The sequence below is a fragment of the Pygoscelis adeliae genome, unplaced genomic scaffold (genome assembly GCF_000699105.1).
Source record: "Pygoscelis adeliae isolate BGI_AS28 unplaced genomic scaffold, ASM69910v1 Scaffold166, whole genome shotgun sequence".
Lineage (NCBI taxonomy): Eukaryota > Metazoa > Chordata > Aves > Sphenisciformes > Spheniscidae > Pygoscelis > Pygoscelis adeliae.
In genome coordinates this window covers 6,936,856-6,951,947 of record NW_008825156.1, presented here as the reverse complement: position 1 = coordinate 6,951,947, position 15,092 = coordinate 6,936,856, and the positions used below count along the sequence as shown (strand labels likewise).

At 36.0% G+C, this 15,092-nt stretch overlaps 1 protein-coding gene across 1 annotated transcript in view; it reads right to left on the bottom strand.

Annotated features, from left to right (window-relative positions):
• Positions 1-15,092, bottom strand: part of CTR9 (CTR9, Paf1/RNA polymerase II complex component) — a 21,831-nt gene that overhangs the window by 949 nt on the left and 5,790 nt on the right. The window contains 19 exon segments of the mRNA XM_009328585.1: positions 261-373; positions 727-823; positions 1,106-1,263; positions 1,695-1,841; positions 2,372-2,507; positions 3,763-3,834; positions 5,393-5,538; positions 5,718-5,834; positions 7,864-8,012; positions 8,258-8,345; positions 8,526-8,711; positions 8,976-9,064; positions 10,076-10,259; positions 10,364-10,492; positions 10,590-10,679; positions 11,472-11,708; positions 11,828-11,935; positions 12,386-12,493; positions 15,044-15,092. The exon segment at positions 15,044-15,092 is cut by the window's right edge and continues 38 nt beyond it. Of these exon segments, the coding sequence (XP_009326860.1) occupies positions 261-373; positions 727-823; positions 1,106-1,263; positions 1,695-1,841; positions 2,372-2,507; positions 3,763-3,834; positions 5,393-5,538; positions 5,718-5,834; positions 7,864-8,012; positions 8,258-8,345; positions 8,526-8,711; positions 8,976-9,064; positions 10,076-10,259; positions 10,364-10,492; positions 10,590-10,679; positions 11,472-11,708; positions 11,828-11,935; positions 12,386-12,493; positions 15,044-15,092 (2,403 nt within the window).

The following is a 15,092-nucleotide window of genomic DNA, read 5'->3' as shown; positions in this document are numbered from 1 at the left end:
TAGGGAAAAGAAAAAAAATCCAGTATTAAAAGATGCTATCCTTAGCTTAAAAATAAAATGAGACACCAGGATTTGAGTAATGCTAGCGTTACCAGAATAAGAAGAATGAGTGGAATTAATTTCCAGTGGAAAGTGATGTTGTGAGTACAATGAAAGACTTCTCATTATCTTCGCATTATCTCATTATTATTAACACTGCAGTTTCTCTTGAAAGCATATGTTGAAACTTTAGTACATACAAAGTTAACTAAGGTTCTTACCCATCATCAGCAATTTTGAGTTTATCTTCATCAGAAGAATCATCACTTGATGAAATGATGGCTTTTGATTTGATCTTTCCTTTCATTGAAGGAGGCAGACGTTCTGGTTTGGGCTGTATAGGGGAAAAACAAGGGGTTGCTTGTTCCTGTGGATGGTTAAAGCATAATGCCCAAACGTAGAAACATATTCAGAAAACCAGACATGCTTTTAACAATTGTGCTAAAGTCATTAGATCAAAATTTTCCCTTTACTATCACTTTATTTCTGAAGCCATCTAGAATTTCCTTTTCATCCTTGAAGCAGCTATAGCAACAGGGGAAGAGGACAAAAAATAAGCTCAAAGGGAGTTTGCTACAAGAAGTTTTGTAGTAATTTTCAACATTAATAAATCTCTCTTGACTAGGATAATGCTGAAGTCCAAATGCATATATAGAAAGTGATGCAGTTATTCAGGGTTTAACTTACAGCCTTCTTTTTCTCTGCTTTGGGTGGACGTCGTTTTTTCGGTCTTGGACCATTTTCATGTTCTTCATCATCACTCCCCTCATCTGCCTTCTGGGGTCTTAAAAAGAAACATTTTATATGATGTAAAGCATAACATCACAAAAAAACTCAACACATGCAAAAATATCAGTCTCAGGAAATGTCTAGTTGATCCAAGTGTTACTCATACTTCTTTTGCAGCGTGGCTGTTTAAGTCTTACACGTGCATGTGTAAATAAAAATTAATCATGTGACCTCTTAACAACAGTTCCTTTTCTAAGTCATTATGAAAGACTGCATGAGAATATACTTAAAAGCCATACTATTTCTCAGGGAAGTCTAACATTAAAGTATCAGTTACCTCCTCCTCTTCTTCTTCTTCCTCTCACCCTCCTCTTCTTCCCCATCTTGTTCACTACCACTGCCCTTCCTCTTCTTTTTCTTTCTAGACATGGGCAGATCTTCATCACTGTCATCGTTGACGAACTCATCAAATTCCCCTGCTCCTTTTTTGGAACGCTGTAATAAATAAAAGCCCCACAATATAGCTTATTATTGACCTTCTAGTTAAAAAACTACCAGAAAACAATTCAAAATAGAAACTTTATCTGAACACGTTTTCGAAGATACAAAAATACAGACCTTCCTGTGCCAACTTTCCCCATAATCTCTAGATTGATGTCATTAAGAAACTGATTCCAGATTTGCACATAATAAAACAATCTTCTTGTTATTTTAACAATTGAATACAACAGATTTTGGTGATGCCACCGTGCTTGGAACTTTTAAGTATTAGCTTCCAATTTTTACATTTGGGTATTAAACATGTGCAATTTCACTCAGTGGAGCCTAGGAGCTTGAAATTAAAAACCTGTGCTGCTGCAAGAGACTATATATCAAAAGGGGAAAATGAAGGAGATTAAAAAAAAAAAAAAAAAATTCTGTTCTACCCTGCCTCCACCACCACCACGTTTTTTCTCCTTTGATCCTTCCACTTCACCAGTGAACATTAGAATATTCTTGGTTTTCTCCACATATTGAGCTCTTTGTTCCAGAAGTTTCTTCTGTTCTTCTTTTTCTCTCAGGCGCTTTTCTTCCTGAAACAGAGAGAAAACTAACCATTACTATTGTATTTGCAGCATCGCGGTGATTATAATTGCAGGTGTATACATTATTTGGTGTATACATTATTTGCTGACAAGAAACTGGAAAATTGACTTTTGACAGTCTATGTCGTAGCAGAAGGTCCACGTGGCAAAAGAAAAAAAAGTTTTCTACAAGCCTATGTTAAAGTCCAAAAGAACTGTTGCACCAAGTGCTTCCTCATCCAGCCTGTCAGTACAGAAATTTGATGGCAGACGTTCTGGGGCACCAATTTTATTTCATTATAAAAACAAAAATCTATTTCTGAGGCTATGGGGAAGAAAGAATGAGTATAACCTGTTAGCTGTAACATTTTCTGCTAGCACTTACTGTAACTAAGAAAAATAGCTACTAGACATTTTACGAGTAACACCAGGTACCATCACAGAGCAACAGGGGCATATATATTGTTGATAGCTATACTTTTTAAAAATAAGGTATGCTTTTTAAAAAATATAGTATACAGAATGTAACAGAATAACACCTGTTCTTTAAGTAGTTTTTGGCGAAGCAGCTCTTTTTCTTGCTCTTGCTTTGCACGCAGCTCCCTCTCTTCTTCATCCTGCTTGCGTGCCCGAGCCACATGGTACTGGGCTTGACTCAGTAAGTCAGAGCATTGCCTGTAACATGCAATGTTTTCAAGTAAAGGAAGGTGGCAGGCACATACTACAAGAAGAAACAGTTTTATAAAGGGCATGCATCACAAGACTACGTTCATATCACCAACAAAGAAAAAAAAAAGCTACTTGAAATAGCACAATAGAAGAGTAGTACAGATTTTTGAGTAAACTAAAGCACTTTCTAGTAAGCCAATTTATCTTTAAATTGCAATATACGATTTCAGAACATTTTAGCCATTTCGTTGGCTAAAATTTAGCCAATTCATATACAAAAAAACCCCACATGAACATAAAAGGAATCATCCCAACTAATTTGGGCAGCTTCAGAAGTACGGTTAATAAGAACTTGTATTTAATCACAACATACTAGCAAACCTAATCAGAATGGTAGGTAGAAATTCTCTCTTAACCCTATTGTGTAAGAGTTAAGGTTGCATAAAGTGTTCAGGCCTCATGAAACTTTGAAGCAAGGTGCTTTCAATACTCTCTTAGCTAACGTTACAATGACATTTCAAGATTAAAACTTTCTTCTCTGTACAAAGTGCTTTAATGATACCCATTTAAGATGTGTAGTGCATGATGGCCAACAGGTATTATTTGTATATGGCTATGAAAATCTTAGAAGAATGTGCAATAAATGAAACACAGGGCATACTGAGTGAAAACCTAAGAAACAAGATAACAAGGAAACTAATTTGAATAGGCTTGTGTACAAACTCATTACCCTGAGCAAAAGTTAAAGCAGACTGGACTCTGCAAAACAAAGAAGTTTTTCATGTTTCAATAACTGACCCATGCTATTCACCCATGAACTACCTAAAAAAAAAAAAAAAACATCTCCATGAAAGCAACCCTGTTAGATTATTATGTTTAAAGTCAAAACAGTCAGAGGCAGAGATGTTTAAATAAATGTCACTGCACTTTCATTGATGGAAAATTTGCCATTAAAACAGCTAAAGTTTTGCAGGCTCCAGCTAATGGCAGACACCACATGTTGAGAGTTTTAAACTACACAAAAGCATTAGAAAGCAAAGACAGGAAAAGAATAAAACATTAATAGTGAGTAACCCTGCACTTGTATTTCTACTGTTCTAAGAAATTGTCAGTTGAAATTTTGTAATCCAGTTTTAGTATGAAAAAACAAGACAAAAGTATTCCACTTGGTATCTAAAGCAAGGATTTGTTTGTCATTTGGGTTGGTTGTGGGTTTTTTTTGTGGGTTTTTTTTTTTTTTGTTTTGTTTTGTTTTTTTTACCTGGCTTCTGTAGCAGCAAGTGCCAAGTCAAATCTCATCTTATCACCTACTTTACTCAAGTAACTGAAGTACCTGGAGGAAAAACCAACAAACAAACCTAAGCAAATACAGCGTTACTTATATATTTAGTGTCATTTTGCCCTAAACCAAAGCATTTATAGCATTGTAATTCAGGAGTAAAACTTAACAGATGAGGAAACCTCACCAATTTTCTGTATGCAGTCCCTTTTGATACAACAGTATAAAACTACATTCAGAGTTCTCCAAATTTAAAACATTCTAAAAGCACTCTAGAGCAGAACAAAAACCCAGAAAAATTCTAAAGAGAGTTCTAGGATTTCATTTACTGGCTCCTAGCATTAAGGACATTGCTGATCCCAGTAGATTTATTCCTTATCTGTCACCGCTTAAGTGCTTGAAACCAGCATAAGAAAAGGAAGGAAAACATATTTTTTAAAAAATCCTTCCAGAACAGCCTCCTTGAGCTTAGTTGACAGGTCCTTGTGAATACAACATACCTTCAAGTAAATGGGTAAGCTATGACGATCAGTGTTTTGAAAACAGTTTCTCTGATTCATTTAAAGGAAAACGACTTTCTAACTTTTCATAGTTGCCACAGTTTCTTCCCATATTCCAACAGAGACATTTTAAATGAGGTTTTTGTGCTAGACTGAACTCAAGTTCTCGTGCATATGAAGAAAGCAATTCTTTGCTTAAGTTTTAGATTATGGAAAATATTTTCTAAAATGTGATAGACATCTGAATTTTTAGTTAATGGGTACAAAACAAGGCTTTCATGCAACTTTCTCAAGATAATAAATAACAAACTTCTAACTGAATTTAAGTTAGAATTTGTGTTCAAATGTTTAGTTTGCATTATGTAAAGCACTAGAATTGTGAAATGCTTGCTTTTATTAAAGGCTTGTTGACAAAACTACTGAAAGGCAACATCTATCCGACATAACAGCAGAGCTAGAAATGCATAAAGCAAGCACCAGCTACACCAGCAATACCTAGGAGCAGAATAAATCATTGAAAGCTTTCTGTTCAAAGATGGTGATGATTGTATCAGATTAATCACATTGTCTTCTGCCCAGATTTTTTTTTTTTTTAAAAAGAGAACTAAAAGATCTCAAATGCACTTAAGAAACTGCTTCTGTTCTTAAGCCATGAGAGTACTTAGGCTTTATTTGCCAACAGGAGGGCAAAATTAGTTTTCAAGGACTACCAGTCATTAACTAGACTTATATAATATAAATAGATTTGCTTTTGAGCCTTATAGGCTGTTTCGAAAGAAATCATCAAAAAAAAGTATTAAACTCATAGAATAATTTTTAATATTTTTTTCAACTATGCTCTTCCAGGAAGAAGTGCAGCTTGGTCATAGTAATACAAAACCCTTTGAGAAATACCTATTGGCCACCTGGCCAAACAAAACTGGCTCTGGAGCAAAGTCTGAATAAGTAGTTTTGTCGGGCCCAATCTCTGTTTTCCTACTAGAAACTCTAGCATTACATACAGTGTTTCATAGGAGATGATTGCTCTTCTAACCAGATTTGTGACCTATACTGCAAATTTCCTGTAAGGGAACAACAAAATAGATTATAATGATTAGAAATGTCATCTTTACCTGTGGGCTAGCTCCAGTTCTTTCACAGCGTTAAGCACTTCCTTTAGATTGCTTTTTTCATCTTTCAGGACAGAGGTAGCTAGTCTTTGTAGCACTAAAGCCACATTAAACATAAGGACTGTATCACTTGGTGCTACATGCCTGGCCTGTAAATAAAAAGTATGTTTTTAAGATATGCTACAACATGATACAGAGGTATACTGAAGCAACACACAGAGAATAAGCACCATTATTTCAATCCCAGACTACTGAATTTAAAGAGAGACAAACATGCATCAACTGACAGTAATTTTTTTCTGTGATATATGATGCTTTATATTCATACCTTTAACAAAGTTTGTTTGCATTCCTGTAATTTGCCACATTTGAAGAGCGCCCGGGCCAAATATAACAATACTTCAGTATTTTGATGCTTATAGAACTTTCTGAGGCAGTTTTCATACTGAAATGGAAAAAAATCAAATCAAGAGGTGACAATGGTTAGTTATTTTGGTTAGCTAACTCCAGCAAATGTTTCTATTCCTAAAAAGCATTACTGTTAATATGCCTTTTGTTTTTTAAAAAAGTGTGTTGTGCTACATGATGCCTCCTTTTCACTGACCAGAAAATTCTTTCTGCTGTTCCACAGCAAGTACCCAATTTTTCTGGAAACTGGCAGCAGTCCAGGAGGTTCTGTAGGTCTTAAAATACAATAGAATACTTTGCAAGTACCATCTATTGTAACAAAGTCCAACAAACATGACTCATTTTAAGAGCACTCAATTATTCTCCACAGTATGAGGGGGGGAAATCTGTTTTCTTTATTCATACAAGATATTTTACAAATTGAAATATATTTAATGTAGTAATCCCATATATCTAATGCAATTAGTTAAAAAAAATCCACACCTTTCAGATAACTCCATGTCAAATTTGTTCTGCCCACCTAGCTGAATAACTTGGCATGCCAAGGGATATCTAGTTGTTCTACGTGTAAAAGACAACTTGTTACTATAGGTTTTGTGGGTCTAGAATTAAAGCTTCAAACAGTTATGAAACGTATCCTTTTCAGTAACGAGCGCCTTTTGTTTGACGTACTCTTTTCTCAAGGAATCATTCACCCTTTCTAAACCTCCAAAATGATAAGAAATACAAAGTAATTTTTATTTCCAGCTCAAATACAGAAACTGCCCTGAACTGTAATGCCTAAAGCCACTACTCTTGGATTGCACTGTGTTGTGAGCGCCCAATTTTCACTCACCTTTAAAGTCAAAGATTTTGTATTTAGCTTAAGTCTGCCTCAGATTTGTATGCTTTATGGTAGAGAACGCACTAGAATAATTGTTGTGGCTGCAGTAAGCTAGGCTATTAAATTCAATTTGTCTCCCTTTGAGTCCAATATCGCGTATTTCAGACTATGGCTTGTACCAACTGTATAGTAGAACCCAGGGAACAATAAAACACCTCAGTAAATAAACACATTTTTACTAACAGTTTTACTTAAATATATTAGCAAATGAGTACAATATTTTTCTGACAAATCAAAAGATGAAAATGATACCCAGTTTCCCACGGTAATTCACTGCTTAAACAATTGCTAAAATTAGATTTTCATTAGGCTTTTTGTCAATAAAAAACAGGCAAGGTGTTAAAAAGACAACAGACCCTATTCAAACACAACAGAATGAATCTGGTCGTGTTACCAAAGCTATTTAACAGTAGTTCACTGGAGGATAGCAACTACTGAGGTCTTGATCAGGTAAGGAAGGCCCAGTATCTCTTCCTTATAACCATCACAAAAAGCTTCAGGACAGTCTGAATTAAGTATTTTTGAGCCTCAATGTGGACTCAATCTTAATGAAACAAGTTTGTTCTGAGCTTCTGTCCTGTCCAACATACGATTTTTTTTTAGCTTACTTGTATGCTTTTGATCACCTAATTGAGTCAATTTAGTCAGAATAGGTTGATACTTGGAAGTTAACTTGCTTGAGCAGGATGAATAGATTTCTTCCAACATGAATTACCTTGTGATGTTAACTGCGGTGAAAGAAATCATGGCAGAGTCAGCTTTACAGACAGCTCTGATTGTTATTTATGCAATCATTTGCAAGAACAAAAATAGGAAGTGTTGCTATTAAAAAAATCCCAGCAGCAAATTGCATTTACTTACTTCAGTAACATCTGAATTTAAATCACATACAGTAACTACACTGAAACCTGACTAAAAATTAATTCTGAGACCAAAATTCTAACCCAATGATGTTTTAACTCTGCTACCAAAAAAAAGTGTACAAGTTGGTAGGTGCTTTGATACCCCTTACCCACATTTGGCAGTTTGTTTTTAAATCTAGACTTGACAGCCAACAGCATGCCAGAAATAGACCTATAACTTGTTAAAACATTATTCAGAAACTTGCACAGCTGCTATGACAGCAGAGAAACATCCAGAAGTCTAACCCAACATATTATGTAATTCAACTTAGAGATGTTACCATCTGCACAGCACTGATGTACTGTTTCTGTTCTACGTAGATATGTGCCAAATTCAGCCACACATCACTGATATCTGCTGTTGCCTCTCTCACTTGGGCAAAAACATCACGAGCTTCACGGAAGTATCCTTTATGTGCCAAGACAGCTCCTAAGGGGAAAGTAATATGTACAGCATAAGCTTCCAGATTCATGTACTATGTACTCCTACCAAAGAAAACAAAATATTGCCTGAATAAAGTTCCCCATTAAAAACTAAGCGACATAGCTGCCATATGAAAGCTATTCTTTCCTGTGTCCACTACGTAGCAGTTCAGGCCCTGCAAAAACAATTCTATATTAAAGCATGAAACGAATTTCATCACCTCTGAAGGAAAATTAGAGTCTAATATTCACCTATGCCATTAGCAGCATACAAATTCTTTGGATCATTTCTGAGTACTTGCTTGTAGATCGCTAATGCACGGTCTTGATGACGCTTCTCCTGCAGAAAGAAGTATCCCAATTGATCACTCATTTCTATAATGGGCTATTAAAAGATCTACCCAGAAGTTTTATGGACTACAAGGTGCGAAACAGGCATCAAGAAAAGGCTCTGAGTAGCTAAGAGCATACGAAAATTAAATAAATAAAACCACACACAGGGCAGGCAGACGCCCACTACCTTTTCTCTGTCTCTTGTGGGTTGATGTAGAGTCTGCAACCAGACGTTGCCAAGAGCCAACATGGAATAAGTATCATTTTGTGTGGAGGGCTGTTTCAATATTCTTTCAAATTTCTTCTGTCCTGGACCCCACTCTTGTTTAGCCAAATGAAGATTGCCAATCAGAGACCAAGCATCCGGATGGTCCTAAATAAAAATGCACTGTAAGCTGCAAAAGCATCGTTTTCCCTTGCAAGATTACTTTTTCAAGTATAAAATGCTATTTTTCTTAAATAGAATTCCATATTAAAAAAACACAAACAAAACACACAGAGAGCAGATTACAGTAGTTCTCTCTTCTTCCTCTAGTTTATGTGAGCAAACAAAATAAAAATGCAACAAAGGAAAATAAAATTTTAAGTTCTTAGTATTTCAAGTGCTTTAACTTTAAACACGTAAAGGGTTACAAACCTGATTTATCTGAAGTGCTTCTTTAAACCAATCAGAAGCCTCATAAAAATTTCCTTTATCCCTAGCCATAGCGCCCAAGCGCAAGTAGCCTAAAAATAAAAATAGAAAATAAAATAAAAATCAGGAAACAGGTTAAAGTCATCTCAAAGAAAATATAGGCCATGCATGAATTTCAAAAGCAATCTTTTTCTTGATCTGCTAAGGACAGCAAACGTTAAGACACTTTTCGTATTCTATTCACAATGAGACACACCATGTGTTCCACAATGGTGATACAGAAATTGCAGATTTCTAACAGTTAAAGTAATGTAAATGTTTTTAATTGGTTTCATATGTTAAAGACGATTGAGAAACCTCAAAGAAAGAAGGATAAATCAGGTAAGTAATTCCCCTCCCTCCACTTCAAACAGCTCTCCCGTCTCCGCAAGCTTTGGGAAGAGTATCAGTTAGCAGGTGACAATGGACAACAAGCAGGGAAAAGGCTATAGATTAGGCTGGGGCATGCTGTGTGCTGTAGCTTGCTACAGGGCTACCACCTCGCCTTCGCAGCAAGTATCACAGGTCAGCTACCTGGGGGCAAGAGGAAGAGCAGAGTAAGGAGAAAAAACAGGATGTGCCATAGAAGCTGTGCTAACGCCCTCAACACCCCTCCTTCCCTCAAGGAAGGCCAAGATCCAAGATAAAGTGATTCTCCCAAAGGGTCTCTGTTTCCACCGACATAGGTTGAGTTGCAGAGCCTGGGCATATCAAGTGGATGGCCTTGACTGCACCTGAGCGCTGAGGTGCTAAGACTTTGGTGGGAGTGGGGAGCAAGTGAGCAAAGGCATGCAAGTCTAGATAAGCTAATTTTGCTAGGTTTTTGGAGTACACTATGATTTACCAATAATTAGAAGGCTTAAAGCTGGAGATTGGACTATAAGGATGATGCAGGCCTTAAAAAAAAAAAAAAAAAAAGGGAAAATAGCAGGTATGTAAGCAGGCCCCAAAACTACTATGAAAAGAAGTGAAAACAGATATAAGGAGACCAGAAGACACTGTAATGGGAAGATTTTTGGTATTATAAGGACGACTGTGGAACTAAAATACCAAATGTTTCTTACAATCAACGTAATTAGGATGTTCTCTTAAAATGTTTTTATACAGCTTTTCCGCTTCATGAAATTCACACATCGCCTCATATAGTCTGGCAAGGTTATAGGACGTTGTTACAGAGATAGCATTGTAATAATGCTCATCATGTTCAGCTTCTGCTTTTGCACGATCCAGTGATGCCAAAAAATATTTCTAAAGTATAAAAAGAAAAAAGGAATAAAGCACTCCAGAATATTCTTAAAGGAAAACAACTGGGTGAGCAAGAAACTCAATTCAAACTTTGAGTAATTACATACTTTTGCTTCTCCTAGGTTTCCCAGCCTGAAGTGCAGAGCGCCCACATTATTCAAAATCTCTGGTGGCACATCAGCCTGTACTTTCTCTTGCAGAATGCGTGTGGCTGTACCATAGGCTGACAGTGCACCCTTTACAAAGAAAAAGTGGATGAAAAATAAGAGAATGAGCTCTATGTGCTCTTATGAAAAGCACACACATAATTCATCAAGTATGTATTAATAATACCTGTATATCAGTCTGTTCTAGAATTTGGGCTAGCTCAATCCATGCCTCTACATCATCAGGATATTGTTCTGTGACTTTCTTTAGATGTCCCTGAAAAACAGCAGAAAATAATTATGCCTCTTTGTGGACACACACACTGTTTTAAAAATTTAAAAAAAAAAAAAAAAAACAAAAAACCCAAAACCCAAAAGAAAGAGTGAAGGTATTAACCCTAACACTAGAAAGATATACCATAATGCAAAAGAAAACATCCTAAACATCTGCACAACTTGGTCAGAAAAAAAAATTGCATTAGTTTCCTTCCCTCATCTTATTTTTCTGTAGAATGCAACACAGGCTTAAAGTCTTAGAGAAGCAGAAACTATTACACCAACAGGAGAAGCTAGAAAAGTGATGTCTAACGTTTTTTGCATTTTTTTTACCCAACATTAGATTTTAAAAGTCTTTCATTAAAAAAAAACAAAAACAAAAACATAACATTGTCCTTCCACATAAGCTAAGACAAGTGTTTTCTGGAAATCACTAGCTAACTTGCCGTCTTCAGGAAACCATTTGCTGACTTGCCATCTTCAGAGAATTTTAACATATATGGGAAGAATTCTGCCCTTTTCATAGTACCAAATATAAATCTGAGGCTGGGGCTCCTCTAAGTTCCTGGACTTGTTTTAGCCAGAGCCCAGTAGGAGTCCCTCAGTTCTGTCCAGGAGTTGTGACTCTACAGAGTTAGGAGGATCTCTCATGACAGCCAATATTAAATATTCTATACCTACAGCCAAGTAACCCCAAGTTTTACGCACCTTAAGGTACAGTCTGATTTCAAGTCTGATTTTCAAGTTCTACTCTTGTATGTAAAAGTATGATGCTGGCAGAGGCAAAACTCACCTTCGCAATATCCCGTTTTTCCTGGTCTTCTGAAGCCGCATAAAGAGATCCAAGGATTTTCATAGTCTCATAATTGTTAGGATAGGCTTTCAAAACTTTTTCAAAGCACTGTGATGCATTCTCTTTGTCCCCTCGATAAATGTACATTTGACCCAATCCAAAAAATGGAAGTACAAAAGAAGATGAGGCAAACTGAGTGGCCTGGTAATAATACTGGAAAGCTTGATCATAATCTTCCTAATTACAAAGAAGCAAATAAAGAGCAGGTAGTGTTTTCACAGGTAAGCTTTGTATGAACTTTTATAACACAGATTTTTAAGTGTAATCTCAAAGGGGGCTTTTAAAAACTGTCCTACCTGTACATGAAAAGATCTAGCCAGCTGATAACAACTCTCTGCCTGCATTGCTTCAACTTCTGTATTATGGAAAGCATGAAGAGCTAAGTGTTGTACTTTACCATAGTCCTGAAAAAGAGAAGTTAAATGAAATTTGGAAGCCTTCACTTTATTAACGATCAAGTGATTTATTGTGTAAACAAGGATAGCTGGCAAATGCAAGAAAGCTTAAGTCATAGCACTGACTAAATTAATAACAGATTTAGTTTTAGTGGTTACTGTTCTTTTCTCCATTTCATATTTTAAAGCTTGGAAGGAGGGGAGAGGAAAAGAAAACCAACCCAACCCTTCAGGACACAAAGGTGACCTTGACTTAAGAAATAAACATACCTTTTCTTGGCTTTCTTGAGAAAAGTTTATACAAAATTTAAGTCAAAAACTTTACACTTGTCCATCTAGATTAGCAGTTTCATATTAGGCACCACTTAGCCTGATGAAGTGAGATTGAATCTAAGACTGGAATCCTTGCTGTTCAGAGGTTATCAAGTATTTAACTGTAAAATTCCACAGACCTCTTACCTTCTTGAAGAAGAAGTGATTAGCCAAGTGATTCAACACCATTGGATTACTGGGATCAATTGTGTAAGCCCTAGAGAGGAGTTGAACACCATTCTTGATGGAATCAGCCTAAATGAAACATTGACAGGTATCAGCAGCATCTCAATAGCTGTTTAACTTATTAACATCTTCAAAACTATCCTTCAGTCTAGGCTGCTGCAGGAACTCTGACAAAATCCTTGCTGGGCTCACAGAAAAAAGTAAATTCAGCTATGAGCTTTTCTCCCTACAGCATACAGATGGAAAATGAAGCCACCACACAGGGATGGAAAAAAGCAGAGCAGGGCTTGCTAAGGAAAAAAAAACAAAACCAAAAACTTAGACTTGGTGTCCTCTGACATTTCGCACTCACACCCTGATAGCCTTCCTTCTATTGTTCAGTGTCCCCAGTTCCTGTTTGGTTTAGGTTTCAACCTTTTACACAATTTGTTCAACAGCAAAATGAAAATATTCTCATGTTCAAATTCTAAACAAGAACTTCAGATGTTGAATTAAGAGCTACTAGAACTTAAGTCCTAATTTAAAAAAAAGGTAGAAGTTTGCTGTGTTTACACAGGGATATCATTATATCAACCTACTCTTTTCTAAAGAAACTTTACAGTTTAAAGAAAGCTTTCCATGGGTACAAATTTGTCTTACCCACAAGTTCAAATCCATAACTGGTAAAATAATAGCTATTTATTTGGGACACCCATGAGATTTATATCACAAGCACATCAACTTAAATCTGTATTTATTTCTGAACAGAAAGACCAAAAATGTTATCATGTAACATCTGTGCTTTACTTTGCAATTATTATCAGCAGAAAACTATCTTATTGAACAGATTAGGTTTTAAGAGGTTGAGACATAAGATGAAGTCCAATAGGCAGCTAGAAAACATAATTTCAGTTTGAAAAGGCTCTATCTTTCCAAATCTAGTATAACAATATACCTTGATTAGGAGATATTGAATCATTCTGGGTTTAATTTTCAAAGGCAAAGAGGTTTTATAATCACATTATGTATATGTCCAAGTTCTCCAATTTCAGTCAAATCCAGTAAATGGTTAGAGGTCTCAAAGCTCCTAAGCACATTCAATAAAGAAAACCAGAGATAAGACGGACCTCAATGAGACCAGCGTGTAATCCCAACCCTGATTTGACACCGTAACACCTTCAAGGAGGGAAAAACGTTAGAAATATCTAAGCACAGAAGAGATGTCAACTACTAGTTTGCAGCTCAGAGAGAATCTTTTCCCCAGAGAAAGTGTTCTCCCTCCCCCATGTCAACTCTTCAATGTTATACTACTAACTTTGCAGTGCAAGTTGTGGAAACAGTTTGAAGTAAAGCACAGATGATACATTTCTTACAAAGAACAAAAAACATATTTGAGCAGGTCAGCTTTTAATCACAGCTTTTTGAAGCTTAGGGTGAGTGGGCTCATCCCTTGACTCTAGTCAAAAGACCTTCAGGAAAAAAAAAAAAAAAAAGATACCCAGTTTCATTAGTTTCTCACCCATGGAATTATTTATTAAAATTTGATTTTAGAATATTTTTGGTTGTCTCTGTAGTTTTAGGAAAGAAAGTTCTTGTGCCTACACTTTTCAGAATTCTTCATGGAAGTCTTAACAGTTTTTTTCTTCCCCCCATGACATAGTAAAACTAAGTCATTTTCAGACATTCTGTGCCAACAAAAGATCTTTCTAGGGAGCTACATGTTCTACAGATAGCATAACACTAAATTTTAGCAACATACAACTATGTAAGAATTTTTTCTTTCTTTTTTTTTTTTTTTAAACACTTAAAGATCCCATCCTCCACTGATAACTTCCTTAGCATAGATTAACCGTGTCAGATCTCATGATCCCAATCAAGCTATATGAGCATATGTATTTTTCTAGTGATAAAACATCTAGAGGGGTAGTATCACCACTTTATCATAGTTTCATCAGCCTAGTTAAAATTTGTTCTTGCCTACTCTTTGGTTTACCATGTGGCATGCATGCCAAGGTAGCCTGAACACAACTTCAACGCTTGTCTGAAAGCTTATGTTCCTCAAAGCCCAGGACTAATCTCCTGGGACTGTCTCTTTTACCTTGACCTTCCTGTTAGCATGATGCTCTTAAAAAAAAATTCCTGATGCTTTGGAATAGAGCTGCCATCGCAAGTGAGGTCTCCAAGTACTTGAGGACTTTTGGAGCATCCTGAGTACACACTGATTTAGTTAACCTTCACAGAGTCACAAATAACTAAGTAAGGCTGGCTATTATACATATTATAACTATTGCTCATTAAAATAAGATTTTGAAATCAGCACTTCTGGTTTTTTTAAGTGATTGGACATGCATTCGCACATCTCACCACAGATTTTTATTATTTTATTTAAAATAGTTAACCTAGCACTGTTTTTCTGTACCTCTGATTTTTAGCAACAGAAGAAAGTTATTCAGAATGTGCTGCTCGCATCACAAGTACATATCTAGAACATCATTCAATAGTGACACAAACTTAAAATGATTTAACCACAGAAGTTATTACCCCTTTTAAAAACTGGACTACATTTCAAAGGATAAAGTTTGCTTTTTCAGACAAGAAAAACAGTAAACTGCATATGGATTCTTGTTAAGTCAGACTCACCTCTTTATTATTGAGTTCCAGAACAGCCAGTCCAACCAAAGCCCCTACG